We start from the raw sequence: 16,436 nt of genomic DNA, 5'->3' as shown, positions 1-16,436 counted from the left end.
CAAGAATGTACTAGGTACCTGAATTCACAAGGATGAACGTTCCCATTTCACGGACAGAGGAGCCTGGCAGTCTACAGTTCATGGGGTTGCATAGTCAGACATGACTGAGTGACTAACACTTTCACACTTTCTTAGCGGTTTTCCTGGTAGCTCAGACAGTAAAGATTCCCTGTAATGCGGGAGACCCAGGTTTGATCCCTGGATCAGGAAGATTCCCTGGAGAAAGGAAATGGCAACCCACTCCAGTATTCTTGCCTGGAAAATCCCATGGACTGGTGGAGCCTGGCAGGCTACAGTCCATGGGGTCGCAAAGAGTCAGACACAATTGAGCGACTTCACTTTGAAACTGTTACGTGGCTCTGTCCCCAAGACAGAGATCCAAGGACTGAGAGGATGGTGGAGTGATTCCAAAGAGAATATGCCTCCTTTACACAGAATAAGGCAAGCTATGGTGATCCTTGAGGTCTTGCAAATGGGTAAATATATCTGGTACCCTGCCTGGGTTGGCATCCATATATATGTAAATATCTATTCACAGATAAACGTGCTTTTCTCGTAGGTTTTTCCTTGAGCAAATAATGGTTAACATGTCGTCCACTCTGCATTATCTTGAAATCATCATTAGTCAATGAAAGTCAAATAATTACTTCTGTAACACAGTGAGCAGCCTAGATTTGTTGCCTTTACTTCTATACCTCTTGCTCACTCATTAACCCACTATAACCTTCCTTCCATTCTTCTGAAACTTTCCTGCAAAGATAATCTGTAACCTTTTTAAAAATAATTTTATTTATCTTTGGCTGTGCTGGTTGTTGCTGTGTGTGTCTTCTCTAGTTGAGGCAAGTAGGGGCTACTCGCTGGTTGAGAGTGTGCAGGCTTATTGAGGTGGCTTCTCTTGCTGTGAGCTGTGGAGCATGGGGTCTAGGGTGTGGGTTTCAGTAGTTGCAGCTCACCGGCGTTAAGAGTGTGGGCTCAGTAGTTGTGGGCTTAGTTGCCCCGTGGCATGTCGAATCTTCTCAGACCAGGGATTGCACTTGTGTCCCCTACATTGGCAGGTGGATTGTTAACCACAGAGAAGCCCTGATGCTATTCGATCTTTTTTTTTTTTATGCTGTTCGATCTTGAGCAACTTTTCTCTAGAATTTGACATTACTGACCAATCCTCTTATACTTCCTTTGTCACTATGACACACAGTTTCTTCTCACATCTTCGATGGCTTTCAGAAGTCATCCTGAGCTCTTCCTTTTCCTTTACCACTCTGTTTGCAATCGGATTACTCACCAAATCCTGTTAGTTCTACATGTTTCCCAATGTTGTCATTTCTTCTCCATGCCTATACTGCCTTATAACACTGCTCTCCTGGGCAAGGACCACAGGCTTATTCTTGAGCCTTCCTCAGTGTCTTCATGTAGTCAACTTGCTGCTGGAAGTTGACTTTCTGAAACGTTCCTCTAGCCACTTCTAGTTTGGTGTAATTTATTACATTGTATCTTAATCATAGGTTTATGTGAACTTCATCATACTGTGAACTCCTTGGGGGCAGGAACTGATCTTATCCTTTAGGACACTGGCTTAACCGGAGTAAGGGATATATTTCCCGAGACGCTCAAGAATGAGGTAGCATGTCCACTGCGTTCCCAAATGCTCGTGTCTAGCTGGTTCCCCAACCCTAGGACAGCTGCAGTAGGAATGGGGATCCTATCCCCAAAGCTGGAACAAATCCTGGATTCTCATCTCATTTCACCCCGGTCCCTTCCTGCCAGGCTTCCCCTTTGATCCTCCTCAAGCCTCCTCTAGGAAACAGGCCCTCGAGGACTCCTGGGAGCTCTCTACAATTTTACGTAGGCAATCAGTGTCACGTTACCCTGATGAAGAAAGGTACCCTTCATATTAAGGCTTCTTTCCTCCAATTCGGACTGGGCGGAGTCGCAGTGGGGAAAGAGTGAGAGCCACTTTAGAGCGGAACGAGCTGCGAAGAATGGCCGAAGACAACGCACACCAGACGCCGAAGTGCGGCACTCGGTGCAAAGCCCGGGCTTCCCTTGACCCCCGCCTCTCACGCTAAGCTCGACCCCCTTTAGGGCGGGACCTCCCACTTCAGCCAATTCTGAGAGTCGAACCCTGGCGGTTTGTACTCTTCCTTTCCAATGAGAAAAAAAAAGAAGCCGCTTGCTTCCAGCGACCAATCGGAGGAGGCGGCGCCTGGTTGTCAGGCAGGTTTGTAAGAGTTCGGGCCAATTGGAACACAGACATCGCTCGACCCGGGCGCAGCGCGCAGGCGGTGGCGAAGAGACGCCGAGCGGGCCGAGTGCGGCCGAGCAAAGCCGGAGTCGGAGCGGGGCCGCAGGAGCCGGGCAGGGTCCGGAAGGGCCGAGATGCCCTATAAACTGAAGAAGGAGAAGGTGAGCGTGGTCCTTTTCCCCGCACCTTCGCCTCGGGGGCCTGCGCGGAACTCTGGGAGGGGCCCGAGCCAGGCCCGGGACAGCCCCAGACAGACCCTCCCGTCCGGCCCCCGCAGGACTCCCCGGGGCCAGCCCTCCATCCCCGCTGCTCGTCGCACCCCCAGCCTTTGCCGCAGCTGAGAAAGCTCCCACCCTTGTCCGGGATAGAGTCGGCCCCGCATGCACCTCCCTTCCTCTCCACCGACCCCCGGCCCAGGGTAACCTCCTCCCTCCAGATCCTGCTTCGCTCCCAGGTCACTCTCCTGCTTTTTCTACCCCCATCACCTCCCCATCCCCCACCCGTTTGCCGTTTGGGACAGGCGCTTATTTGAGACAGCACCTCCCTCCAGAACTAGCCCCCCCTCTTCAGCCCCGCGCAGCCCCTTCTCTACCCTCCTCTTCTCACCCGTCTGGGCCTGGGCCTGGGCCTGGGCCTGCCTTCTCCACCGTCCCTTACAGCAACCTTCTCCCTCCCCGCCAAGCTCCTTGACCTAGAACAGCTCTCTCTGCTTTTCTCTCTCCTCCACCGAATCTGGCCTAGGCCCCTCCCTCTAGTTCTTCCTTCACACACAAACTTGTAAACCAGGACCGAACCCTTCCTTCTGCTGATGGAACCTTGGAAGTCAAGGTGTCTGAGCGCATTCAGTGCAATCCCCCATGATATAGATGAGGAGACTGAGGCCTCGATCCGGGGGGCAGGGGAAGGGACTGGGCCAAGGTCACATGGCCTCCTGGAGGCCCATCTGTAATATCAGGTCTCCTGACTTAAAGGCCTCCTCTGTACCAAAGCCTTGCTAACAGGCATCACCCCACTCCCAGGTTCGTCCTAAAACAGTCACCTTTCATCATCTGGGCAGGCCCCTCCCCTTATTCCTAATTGAGAATAACCTTTGCATTTTTCCTTTTCGTACCAGTGTTGGGTTTCTGTGTTTCCAGGGCCATACTATCCTCAAACTGGGAATCTGCCCTCACAGATAGATATAGCTTTTCTTCTTAACCCACAGGCGAGCCACCCCTGGACACCCTTGCTTTTTGTCTGGTGTCCTGACAGGCCATTTCTTGATGTTACCTTCTTTCACCTTCCTCCTCTACCTCCGAACTGCCTTCCCATCTTCATTCCTGTCTTTTTGTACCCTCTATTTCCTGCTGTTGCTGAGGTCTGACTCAGAGGTGTGGTTCCTTTGAGGTACAGACTCACACAGAGGATGCTAGGATACCAGTTACAGCCTCCCCCAGCTTCTTCTATTCCCCGGGGCTGGCCCCTCGCGGTGGGTGCCAGCTCTGGCCTGGTGTTCTCTTTACCCACTTTATGACCCCAGAGGTGTCTTGTTTTCCTTTGTCCTCTGATTGGCTGGGTTGCTGCTTGTGCCATCTCTGACCTTATCAATTAGACTCCTTATTCTGGGGCTGATGGAGATTTGCCAGGCGGCTCTGATTCTGGATTGTCCCCGTAACCTCTCAGGGCCTGAGATTCTGAACGTTGGGTTAGTAATGGTATAGAAGGCACTGTACCTCCTTGGGAGCTGAGCTGAGCAGGTTTGGGTGCCCCACCCAGGCCCCGTGCCCTTGGGAAGCGGGCATGCTGAGGTGGTTTGGGCAGCTTAGCTGTAGGTGATACACACACAAGTCAGCCACACCAGTGGCTGAAGGGCTTCTATGAGGAGTGTGGAGAGGGATGAAATTCAGAGGAAGCTGATGAGTTCCTTGCCGATCTGTAGTTTGTTCTTTTGTTTTTTTAATTTTTACTTTTTAGTCATACTGCCCAGCCTGTGGGATCTTAGTTATTCTATCAGGGATCAAACCTGAGCCTTTTGCACTGAAAGCATGGAGTGTTAACCACTGGCCTGCCAGAGACATCCCTGATTTGTAGTTTTTAGTCTGATGGAAGAGATACTGTCTCATCCACAGAAAGCCTTTATCTACTAGAGGACTGAGAAGAAAATTTCTTAAGACTTTCTAGGACCACAGGTCTAAGTGTTTGGTTGGGAAAGAGTATGAGAAGGATTGGGGTGCATGGGGCCAGGCACCTCTGAAAGTAGGCACTTTCTACTTTTGATTTCCAGTTGCATTTGGCCTCCTTCTATGGTTGACAAGTCCTGACAGTGTGACTGGGGTTTGCCGAAGTGGGGTGGGATGGAGAGGAGTGGGGGGGATGGAGGATCTCTATTGCTCATCTGTGGTTTCTCCCCTTTCTCCTTTATCTCTGCTGGTCCCGTTCTTGGCCAAACCTCATGGCCTCTTTCCTAAAGCCCATTGCAAACCCTTAGTTGGGGGTGAGCCCTCCTCCCCTAGATTTGCAGAACACTTGGTAGGTTACTTAGGGCTTTTTTGTGTTCCCTTGGACTGGAACTGTGGACATGTCTTTTCTTCCCCCTGAGAAAATAACTAAGCTCCATTTTGGTTTGGTGTCTCCCTTGTATACCTTAGGCGCTCAATGTATGAGCGGTGAGTCAACCCTTGGGGAGTTTGCATCCCTCCTCTTCCCTCACATTCTGATCTAGGACTTCTGTCTTTTTGGTTGCTGGGTGGAGGTGTCCCCGCTCCCTCCCACTTTCTTGTTCATAATAATAGTAATAACATTGACTAACATTTCGTTTTTCATGTGCCAGACACTGGGCTAAAGGGAACTAGGGGGACTTCCTGGTGGACCGGTGGTTAAGACTGCAGGCTTCCACTGCAGGGGGTGTGGGTTCAATCCCTGGTCCGGGAACTAAGATCCTGCATGCCGTGTGGTGCAGCCAAAAAATTAAAGAGTTAAAAACATTAAATAAGCAGAAGGAATCAGGTACTTTGATTGTCGGCACTGAATAGATGAGGAAACAGGCTCAGCGAGGTTAGTTAACTAGCCCATGATTGTGTAGCTAGAAAGAGCTGGGCTGGAACACACGGTTGGCTATAAACCACAGTGCCATGTGGCCCTGGACGGCTGGGCTGGGCTGAAGCATGGGCACTTCGCCTGTTGTCCTGCAAGAGCTAGGGAGCAAGGGTGGAGGTCTGGTTCCCACTGCCCACCACCCTTCAGCACACACCCCCACAAGCAGCTGGGGTCTCTCTTTGGCACATTCCCTGAGAAAGATGTCTGAGCGCTGCAGGGTGGGTGGAGGGGTACAGAAAGGAACGAGGAGCCCATGGTCAAGGAGAGAAGTGAGACGTGTGTGCACATGGGCCAGCTGTGTCCCAGAAGCCCACGACTGGGGTGTGTGCAGATGGTCACCCCAGTGTTGCATCCTGCAGGCATGCCCCTGATCCTTTTCCTCTCCGCCCCATGCTCTGTGCCCCTTCCTGGCCCCTTGGCAAGGGGTGAGGGTGCCCAGCCTGGTCAGGGGCCACGGGGAAGGCGTTCAGCTGGCTAGAGCACACGCATGGCTCCTTCATGACTGGAGCTGCTCCACGCCTAGAAACAGCTCCCTGCCTCCCCGCCCCCAGGAAGCCTTCCCCCTGCTCCAGCCCACGCAGCACTCGCTTCTCCCTGAAATCCTTTAGCCCCCATCAGCATAATCACTGGGTTTAACACTTCTCCCTGAAGGGGCTCAGGTGCTCAGGAGTCGCAGGATCTCAGAGCTGGAAGTGATTTCCAAGGTCCCCCAAACCCACCTGCCTTTAAGGCTCGGGCCCCTTTTGCGTCGTGCCTGGGAGAGGCCTCAGTGCACCTCCGCCCGAGTGCTGTCCGGTGGGGAGCTGCCGCCTCCCTAGGCAGCAGGTTTCTGTGCAGCTGCTCCAGGAGAAAAGTCTTCCTCGTTTGTAGTCTCAGCCTGTCTTCCTGCCACTTTAGCCCGTGGCTCATAGGGCTTCTGGATCCACGTAGAACAAGTTGCATCTTTAGTCCACATGGCAGCCCTTCATTTATTTGTAAGGATCCCTCTAGCTCCCCCACCCGCCAGGGCTCCTCCCTCCCATTGTTAACTATCCCAGTTCCTGCAGCTGTTGCTCTCAGGACATGCTTTTGAATATACTCCCAGTATGGGTTGTATTTCCCTCCTGAACAAAACCTAGCATTTGTCTTTGTCCCTCCCAAAGTCTGAGGCTCCCGATTGAACTAGAGCCTCCATCAGTGCCAAGGATAGGCACGCCGCACAGGTCTGCTAATCAGACGGCAGGTCACATGCGCTGCCGTGGCAGCCACAGCACATGGATGATTTGTGCTGAGCTTGCAGTCGGACCGAAATCCTCAGGTCTTTTTCCCATTTTTCCCATCCTGTTCCCTGGGCAGTTGGTTTTTTTGGCCTGAAGCGTAGGAAGAGATGCTGGGCAGGCCAGGGCTCTGAGCCCACAGCTAGGTTCCCCAGGGAGACTTCAGACTAGTGCTCGCTCTTCGTAGCCCTTCAGGGCCTTACCCCAATCCCTGTCCTTGTGCTTGTCCACCAAGGCCTTCTTGGGACAATCCCTATACCTGTCAGCATCCTTGGGCCCCACTGATTATGCCAGTAGCAGTTACTAGTCTGGGTGCTATTTGTGATATCCAGAAAATGCTTCCCGGTCTTCCCAGATAGCCTCGGGAGTAGAGTGATGACCCTTCCCTCTAGCCTGAGAGCCTTAGGCCTGCTCTGCCCACTTTAGCCAGAAGCCAGCCTGAGCAGCTTAATCCAGGATGCGTTTCCCTTGAGCCTCCTCGCCCTGGTTCTTGCTTGACAGAGGCCCTGACTCATACGCCAGTCCTGTGAGGTGGAGAAGCATGACCATGCTGTATTATTGTGTGCTGGAGTTGTCTTTCTAACCAGATTCTAAACTCATTGGTGCCCTTGAGGGACCGATCTCCCTTGGTGTACCCCAAACCCCCCCCTACTTCCCCAGGTTTAAGGTATGTGCTCAGGGGTCCTGACTGATTGATTCAGTTGGGTAATTGGATAAGACCGAAGGGATGTGGATAGGGCCTCCCCCTGCCTCATCAACTGCTAACTCTCCATATCCTCCTCTCAGGAACCCCCCAAGCTTGCCAAAGGCACGGCCAAGCCCAGCAGCTCGAGCAAGGATGGTGGAGGCGAGAGCACGGAGGAGGTAATGAACGTGGGCACTGCCCTAGTTATGCTGCAGGCAGCAGCTCCAGCTGTGTGATGGCCAGTGGGATGAGGGGTCCCTGGAGGGGATGGAGGTTATTGGGCAGAAGGGAAGGAGGGGCTGGCCAGACCGTCTTCAGGCAGCATTTCGTTTGGCTGCTATGGACCAAAGACGCCCTCCAGTTTTCCTGACTCCCCAGCCATTCCTGTGAAAGTCAGTTCTCTGTCTACCAAAGGGTTGAGAATTCCTTTTCTTTTAGGGCAAAAAGCTGGGAGGATCTTGGGTCCTGGGGAGGAGGGGAAAGTGCACAGGTGCTCAGTGGGGTGGCAAGTGACTTCAGTGTGGCCCTGGGTGGGACCGGGGTGGGGAGTGGCTAGTGTCCCTGAGTTGGGCAGGGCTGGGCCTGCTGCCCTTGATGCAGATCAGATGGGAGCTGCTGAAGGACAGTCATGAGCAGAGGTCAGCGCAGCCTGGTAATCTAGGGCCATAAAGTAATAAATGGCAAGCTGTGCGTGCACAGAACGGGGGAGGGACTTAAGGAAGTCTGGAGTGTGTCCATGGAAGTTTGGGAAGTGTGCTCAGTGGGATGCTCAGATGTTGAACGGTCCTGGGAGCATCCTCAGCAGGTGTCTGTGTTACCCAGAAGCTACCGATCCTTGTTACTATGCTTCCCACCTCCTGTGCTAAGCTGTTCAGAGGATGGAGATGAAAAGGAAATGAAACTCCCTAATTCCAGGCAGGTCTTAGGGGCTGGGGTGGCGGGTGGAGAGGAGATGGACTAAAAAGTGTTTGGTTGGGGTTAACTGTGGCCCTTGATTCTTCTGGATACTCCTGGTCCCTGTCATTTCCAGAGGGCCAAGCAATTTTTACACCTGCGACCATCATTTTTCGCTTCACTAGAGTGGCGGGAAGCAGCTGGGGAGGTTTGCCCCACCTTACAGAGGTGGGAGTTGAGGACCACAGAGGAGGAATTCTCCTTCCTCTGCACTTACCCTGGCGTCTGGACACGTGTCTCGGCTTTTCCCTGTCAGCCAGTGCTGGACAAGCAGTGGCTTGTCCCCAGATATGTTTCCCCCACCACACTATGAAAGCAGCTGGCTTCCTCCTCTGTGTGCTGGTGCCCTCGGTTCACAGGAGGTCACCTGAAGATGCTTCTGCGGGGGGGCGCCCTCTCCAGGCTCAGTCTCCCCTTCAGGAGCCATGACCTGTGGGACCTGCAGGGAAGGTGGTCAGAGCCAGCAACTGGTTCCAAAACGGCATGAGAGACTTAGAAACAGGATTAAAATACATGTTTATTTGGCTGCACTGGGTCTTAGTTGCAGCATGCAGAATCTTTAGTGGCAACATGTGAACTCTTAGTTGCAGCATGCAGGATCTAATTCCCTGACTAGGGATGGAACCCAGGCCCCCTGCTTTGAGAGCAAGGAGTCTTAGTCACTGGACTACAGGGAAGTCCCAGAAACAGGATTTAAAGGGACAGAATGGAGTAGCTCAGGGGCAGCTCCCACCTTCTGCCTGACCCACTCCTGCTCGTTCAGTTACTGGACAGATTGGCCATCATTTTCTGGAAGCAGCCCTCCTGGACCACCCGTCCCCATCCCCATGCCCAGGGCATCAGGGCTTCTATATCACCCCATGGCAGCGCTTGAAACAGTTCCTGGGAATTCATTGTGTATCAGTTGTCTCCTGTGTTAGCCTGTGAGCTCCGAGAGGCTCTTGTTCATGCTGAAGGGCCTGGCACACGAGGGGCACCAGCATTTGAACACATTCATGGGTGAGTGAGCAAGCAAACCAGATTCAAGTTAGACCTGGAAGGAGCCTGAGAGGCTAACCGTCTTCTTTCATAGGTAGGCAAATGAAGGTCCAAGGAAGTTAAGAAAAGAGCTGAGACTAGCTGCTGTGATTCCTCTGCCGCCCTCTGGAAAAGGAGAGTGTTGCCTTACCTCCGCCACTATTTTGTGAAACGGAGCCTCACGTGTCTGAGGCAGCTGCAGGAATTCTGCTTTGTGAATTTGCAGAAATGCACAAGGGTAGCCCTAGGGGAAGGGATAGTGGAATGGTTGGGGACCAGGCCATGAGGCCCAGGACATCAGAAGCTGTTTGACATAGTCCTTCTCTCTCTCTTTTTTTTTCTGGCTGTGCTGCCCAGCTTATGAGATTTTAGTTCACCAACCAGGGATTGAACCCAGGCCCTCAGCAGTGAGAGAGCAGAATCCTAACCACTGGACCACCATGGGAGTTGCCAGGCACAGTCCTCCTCTTGCCCTTTTTCTAATCCTGAACTTTGGGCTCTTACAGTCAAACTTACCCTGTGTCCAACATTTGCCAGTCTTTCCAAGTTAACCCTAATAATAGTTCTAGCGGCCAATGTGTATTGTGTTGAGCAGGTACTTGTTAGCTTCCTAGGGCAGCCATAACTAGTTACCACCAACTGGGTGGCTTAAACGAACAGACGTTTACCGTCTCACAGCTCTGGAGGCCGAAGTCTGGAATCAAGGTGTCAGCAGGCCACGCTCCTCTGAGGGTCTAGGGAAGACTCTCTTGCGTGCTTCTCTCCTAGCTTTTGGTGGCTTCCTTCCGTCCGTGGTGTTCCTCAGCTCATGTACTCAGTCGTGTCTGACTCTTTGCTCTCTCCCAGGAGCTGTAGCCCATCAGGCTCCTCTGTCCATGGGATTTCCCAGACAAGAATCCTGGGGTGGGTTGCCATGTCCTCCTCCAGGGGATCTTCCCGACCCGGGGATCGAACCTGCAGCTCTTGCATCTCCTGCATTGGAGGCAGATTCATTACCACTGAGGCACCTGGGAAGCCCTTGGCTTGCAGGTGCATCACTCTCTGACTCGGCCTTCACTCAGCGTTCTCCCCTGTGCCTCTGTTGAGTCACTAAGTCACGTCTGACTCTTTTTGACCCCATGGACTGTAGCCTACCGGGCTCCTCTGTCCATGGGATTTCCCGGGCAAGAATATTGGAGTGGATTGCCATTTCCTTCTCCAGTGGATCTTCCCGACCCAGGGATTGAGCCCGCGTCTCCTGCATTGGCAGGCAGGTTGTTACCACTGAACCACCAGGGAAGCTCCTTGTGCTTCTGTCTGTGTCCAAATTTCCCTTTTAATAGGACACCAGTCATGTTGGATTTAGGGCCCACCGTAATCCAGTGTGACCTCATTTTAACTTGATTACATCTGCAAAGATCCTGTTGCCAAATAAGGTCACATTCACAGATGTTGATGTGAATTTTGGGGGGACCCAGCACACTCTGACCCAGGCAGGGTGCTAATTACTTTGCATGCTCTTGATCTTATAATCTTCTCATTTAATCTTTACAGCACTCCCCTTAGGGCATCTGCTATCATCCTAAGCTCCATTTTACAGACAAAACTGAGGCTGAGTGATATTAAGTAGCTTGTACTCTGCAATAAAACAGCAGAGCTGGAATGCAACCCAGGCCTGTGTGGCTTGGGAGCCAGGCCTCCCGTGTTCTTAATGACCTGATAGGCTGGTGAAGAATCTTAGAATGGAAAGGAGTCTTGAGAGATCAGGTCAGACCTGCTGCAAGCCAGGGGTCTTTCCTTGTCTGTCTTTGGAGAGAGTAGTTCGTTGCTGTGGACTCTTCTACGCGCTGTGCCCTGTCTTGAGTTCTGGGAGCAGAGACAAAGGGAGGAGGAAGTAATCTGAGTCTCCTCCACTTCAGCCTGACACCCCTGTAGACAGAGTTGTTACCCTAAAAACATTTTTGGTCCTATCAGGCCTTTTACTGAAAAACTCCTGCTGTCATCTCATTGCTCACAAATTCAAATTCCCACCCTCAGCCCTCGTGGGCTGGCCCTGCCCTGTCTTCCAACCCCACTAGACCTCCCACCTTTCAATCCTATGAGCCTTTAATGGCTCGTGGCTCTTTTTGATGCCATCCCGTTAGTCTGGGGGCTTCCCTGGTGGCTCAGATGGTAAGGAATCTGCCCGCAATGCAATGCTGGAGACCTGGGTTCAGTCCCTGGGTGGGGAAGATCCCCTGGAGGAGGGCATGGCTGTCCACGCCAGTATTCTTACCTAGAGAATTCCATGGACAGAGGAGCCTGGTGGGCTACAGTCCATGGGGTTGCCAAGAGTTGGACACGACCGAGCAACTAACATGCACATTAGCCTGGACTGTTTTCTTTTTTTTCTTTCCCTCTCCTTTCATTCTTTTTATTTAAAATTTTTTTATTTTATTTATTTATTTGACTGCGCTGGGTCTTAATTGTGGCTTGCAGGATCTAGTACCCTGACCAGGGATCAAACCCAGACACCCTCATTGGGAGTGCAGAGCCTTAGCCACTGGACCACCAGGAAAGTCCCCTTTCCTTTCATTCTCTGCCTAAACCTGTGTTTATCCGTTAAGAGCCAAAGCAAAAGTCACCTCTTCAGGGATGGCTTCCCTAGTTCTTTAGGCAGTGTTTGTCACTCAGCCCTCTGTGTTCCCAAATCTTTTGCCACTCTCTGGTTTTGTATTGCCCATGTACTAATGATTGCTTTCATGTCTGTCTTGCCAACTGAACTGTGAGCACTTTGAGGGCAAGGGCCCTACTTTATTCACCTTTTCATCTCTAATGCGTAGTGTGATTTGTGAATGAATGAAGGAAGGACTGCGTTAAGCATAGGTGGGTAGAGCTAGCTGTTGGTGTCAGTACAGGAGAGAATGCCTTCCTGATTTCCAGAGTTTTAAACTACAATGATCTTCATTCAGCCAGTTAATTCATCTGCAAAAGTTATAACATTAATCTTTCATTTTTCACTGATAATTTTATCTTTCCTCTTTTTCCTGTAATACCTTCTATAGTGCTTAAATTATATCTCTGTGTGCCAGTTTATGTTTAAATATATGGGTTTAATGATTACTGGTGCCTGCGTTAGGATCAGCTTGAAGTGAGATTGGTTCAGAGTGGGCAAGTATGGTTGTAGTCTCTCCTGAGTGTGGGTATGATGCGTCAATTCACGTTCCCCACTGGATTGCTGGAGGCTTGCATCCAGGAAGGCTTCTTGGAGCTTGAATCCTGTTGTGAGTTTAGAAGTGAGAGGAGGGGACTTCCCTGGTGGGCTACAGACCAGTGAAGTTGCTCAGTTGTGTCCGATTCTTTACAACCCCATGGACTGTAGCCTACCAGGCTCTTCCATCCATGGAATTTTCCAGACAAGAGTACTGGAGTGGGTTGCCATTGCCTTTTCCAGGGGATCTTCCCAACCCAGGGATCAACCCGGGTCTCCTGCATTATAGGCAGAGGCTTTACTGTCTAAGCCACCAGGTGATCTACTGGTTATGAATCCGCCTTGTGATGGAGGGGCCACGGGTTGGACCCTGGTAGGGGAACTAAGATCCCACATGCCGTGGGACAGTTAAGCCTGCTCCCCGCCCATGTGCCACGACAAGAGTCCGTGACCTGCAACAAGATCCGATGCTGTGAAATAAATAAATATTAAAAAGAAAAGAAAAGAAATGGAAAGGAAGGCTCGTCAGGCAGAGGTGACAGTCACTACGGAGCCTCAGAAGTGGGAGCAGGCAGGACACAGGAGAGGGTAGTGGGCAGGTCACCAGCTTGCCCTTGGGCAGTGTCCACCCATACTTTGATGTCTGCAGAAGGCTCTCCTGGAGACGCCCCTGCCTCTCATCTCCAGCCCAGGTCAGTGAAAGAGACATTGGATGCTAGATAGAGCCTTAAGGAGAAAAGGTTGAACATTAATGAATTCCTGGCACACACCCATACTCCCTCTGACAAGTATGTTTCCTAGACCAGGACTTTGCTGGCCAGACCAGCTGTCTCTCAGCTGCTTCTTGTATCTGGGGCCTGGGAGCCAATGGTCCTTATAAAACCAGGGTGGCCCAGTGGGGTGGGGACAGGGCAGGGCAGGCCAAGCTGGCTCAGCGGCTCTCTGGCCACCCCAGCCTTCAGTCCCTGCTGGGGAAGGGACCTTAGGCATCAACTCATTGGGTGGTTTTTTAAAACTATGATTTTCAGTCATGCAATGTCTGTTTTCTTAAAACCTTACTTGGAGAATGTTTGGCAAACTACTGATCTAGTCCAACCCCCTGCTCGTTAGCACAGAAAATTGAGGTCTTGCTTTTCCCTTTTTGGGAAGAATGCCTCCTTTCTCTGGATGTCCCCTGAGTCAGAAGTTCATGCAGATGCGGGTTTCTGCATCTTACCTGGGCGGACGGAGAGAGACGTCTTATTCCTGAGTCTCACTCCTCAGCTGCCGCCGAGCCCATCACTGTCATCTCCTCAGTGTTTCTCCCTCCTGCTGTGCCCCGACCACTGTGCAGGGCTTTGTTTGGAGAGTCCCCAGTGGACACAAGAGGGGCCTGTGGAGATGGGCCTGGGCTTGGCCCCTCCACCTATCAAACAACCAGTCATCTGCTGAATGCCTGCTAGGTGCCAGTGCTGAGGAGATCCAGAGGCGTACAAACCAGGGTCCTGGCTTTAAAGGGGCTTGCTTTCTAGTGAGGGGATGACATATATACAGAGTGAGCAAGGGGTGTCACTGGGGATGATCACAGAGCCAGTGGAACAGGCAAGCAGTGTCAGGAGGTCGGGGGCGGAGCGGGGACAAGCAAGGCCTGGAGTGATTGGGGAAGGCTTTTTGGAAGAAGGTGGGTCTTTTCAGATATTTATTTGGCTGCGCCAGGTCTTAGTTGCAGCTCTCGGGATCTTTAGTTGTGGCATGTGGAATCTAGTCCCTTGGCCAAGGATTGAACCGTGGCCCCCTGCATTGAGAACATGGAGTCTTAGCCACTGGACCAACAGGGAAGTCCCTCTAAGGAACATTTGAGGTGCTCGTCTCAGAGATTTCCAAGGATGGGAAATGATAAGAGTATTAACAGAGAAGATACTACTTATAGGACACTTCCATGTGCCTTGTACTATTCATTACAGCCCTGTGAGGTCAGTCCTGTCACTATCCCCGCTTTACAAATGAGGCACAGAGAGGCTGTGAGCTCTTGGAGGTGGTATTATTGTGCAGTTATTAAGTCATGTTCAACTCTCTGAGAGCCCCTGCAGCACGCTAGGCTTCCCTGTCCTTCACCACCTCCCAGAGTTTGCCCAAATTCATGTCCATTGTGTCAGTGATGCCATCCAACCATCTCATTCTCTGTCATCCCCTTCTCCTCCTGCCCTCAATCTTTCCCAGCATCAGGATCTTTTCCAGTGAGTCAGCTCTTTGCATCAGGTGGCCAAAGTATTAGAGCTTCAGCTTCAACATCAGTCCTTCCAATGAATATTCAGGGCTGATTTCCTTTAGGATTGACTGGTTTGATCTCCTTGCAGTCCAGGGGACTCTCAAGAGTCTTCTCCAGGACAACAGTTTGAAAGCATGAGTTCGTCGGTGTTCAGCCTTCTTTATGATCCAACTCTCACATCCATACATGACTACTGGGAAAACCATAGCTCGGGCTAGATGGACCTTTGTCAGCAAAATGATGTCTCTGCTTTTTAATGGGCTGTCTAGGTTTGTCATAGCTTTTCTTCCAAGGAGTAAACGTCTTTTAATTTCATGGCTGCAATCCATCCGCAGTGATTTTGGAGCCCAAGAAAATAAAATCTGTCACTGTTTCCACTGTTTCCTCATCTATTTGCCATGAAGTGGTGGGACCAGATGCCATGAAATTAGTTTTTTGAATGCTGAGTTTTAAACCAGCTTTTTTACTTTCATCTTTCACCAACATCGAGAGGTTCTTGAGTTCCTCCTTGCTTTCTGTCATTAGAGTGGTATCGTCTGCATGTCTGAGATTGTTGATATTTCTCCTGGCAGTCTTGATTCCAGCTTGTGAGTCATCTAGCCAGGCATTTCACATGGTGTACTCTGCATATAAGTTAAATAAGCAAGGTGACAATATAGAGCCCTGATGTACTCCTTTCCCAATTTGGAACCAGTCCGTTGTTCCATGTCCAGTTCTAACTGTTGCTTCTTGACCTCCATACAGGTGTCTCAGGAGGCAAGTAAGGTGATCTGGTATTCCCATCTCTTTATTTTATTATTATTATTTTTTTAAAGTGTATTTATTTATTTGGCTGCCCTGCAAGTTTTGACATTTGAACTCTTAGTTGCGGCATGTGGGATCAAGTTCCCTGACCAGGGATTGAACCCAGGCCCCCTGTGCTGGGAACATGGAGTCTTTAGCCACTGGACTGCCAGGAAAGTCCCTCCCATCTCTTTAAGAATTTTCCACAGTTTGTTGTGATCCACACAGTCAAGGGCTTCCTTGGTGCTTCAGTCGGTAAAGAATCCACCTGCAGTACTGAGACATGGGTTCTATCCCTGGTCAGAAAGATCCCCTGGAAAAGGGCATGGCAACCCAAACTAGTATTCTTGCCTGGAGAATCCTGTGGACTGAGGAGGCTGGTGGGCTACAATCCATAGGGTCTTAAAGAGTCAGACGTGACTGAGCGTGTATGCATGCACACAGTCAAAGGCTTTAGTGTAGTCAATGAAGCAGAAGTAGATATTGTGTTTTGAATTCCCTTGCTTTTTATATGATCCAATAAATGTTGGCAATTTGATCCCTGGTTCCCCTGCCTTTTCTAAATCCAGCTTGAACATCTGGAAGTTCTCGGTTCATGTACTGTTGAATCCCAGCTTGAAGTATTTTGAGCATTAACCTTCCTAGCATGTGAAATGAGTGTAATTGTGCAGTAGTTTGAGCATTCTTTACATTGCCTTTCTTTGAGCTTGGAATGAAAACTGACCTTTTCCAGTCCTGTGGCCACTGCTGAGTTTTCCAAATTTACTGGCATATTGACTGCAGTACTTTCACAGCATCATCTTTTAGGATTTGCAATACATCAGCTGGAATTCCGTCACCTCCACTTGCTTTGTTTGTACTAACGCTTCCTAAGGCCCACTTGACTTCACACTCCAGGATGTCCAGCTCTAAGTGAGTGGCCACACCATCTTGGTTATCTGGGTCATTAAGACCTTTTTCATATAGTTCTTCTATGTATTCTTGCCACTTCTTCTCAATCTCTTCTG

At 50.8% G+C, this 16,436-nt stretch overlaps 1 protein-coding gene across 1 annotated transcript in view; it reads left to right on the top strand.

Moving 5' to 3' along the window:
• The first annotated feature begins 775 nt into the window (after positions 1-775).
• PPP2R5D (protein phosphatase 2 regulatory subunit B'delta) overlaps positions 776-16,436 on the top strand; it is a 24,674-nt gene continuing 9,013 nt past the window's right edge. Inside the window, exons 1-2 of the mRNA XM_040249650.1 lie at positions 776-2,403; positions 7,360-7,437. Coding sequence (XP_040105584.1) covers positions 2,377-2,403; positions 7,360-7,437 — 105 coding nt within the window. The 5' untranslated portion in view covers positions 776-2,376. The remainder of the gene's footprint in view (positions 2,404-7,359; positions 7,438-16,436) is intronic.

Source organism: Oryx dammah, unplaced genomic scaffold (genome assembly GCF_014754425.2).
Source record: "Oryx dammah isolate SB20612 unplaced genomic scaffold, SCBI_Odam_1.1 HiC_scaffold_11, whole genome shotgun sequence".
Lineage (NCBI taxonomy): Eukaryota > Metazoa > Chordata > Mammalia > Artiodactyla > Bovidae > Oryx > Oryx dammah.
The sequence above is the reverse complement of the archived record's forward strand: the minus strand, read 5'-3'. Positions and strand labels throughout refer to the sequence as shown.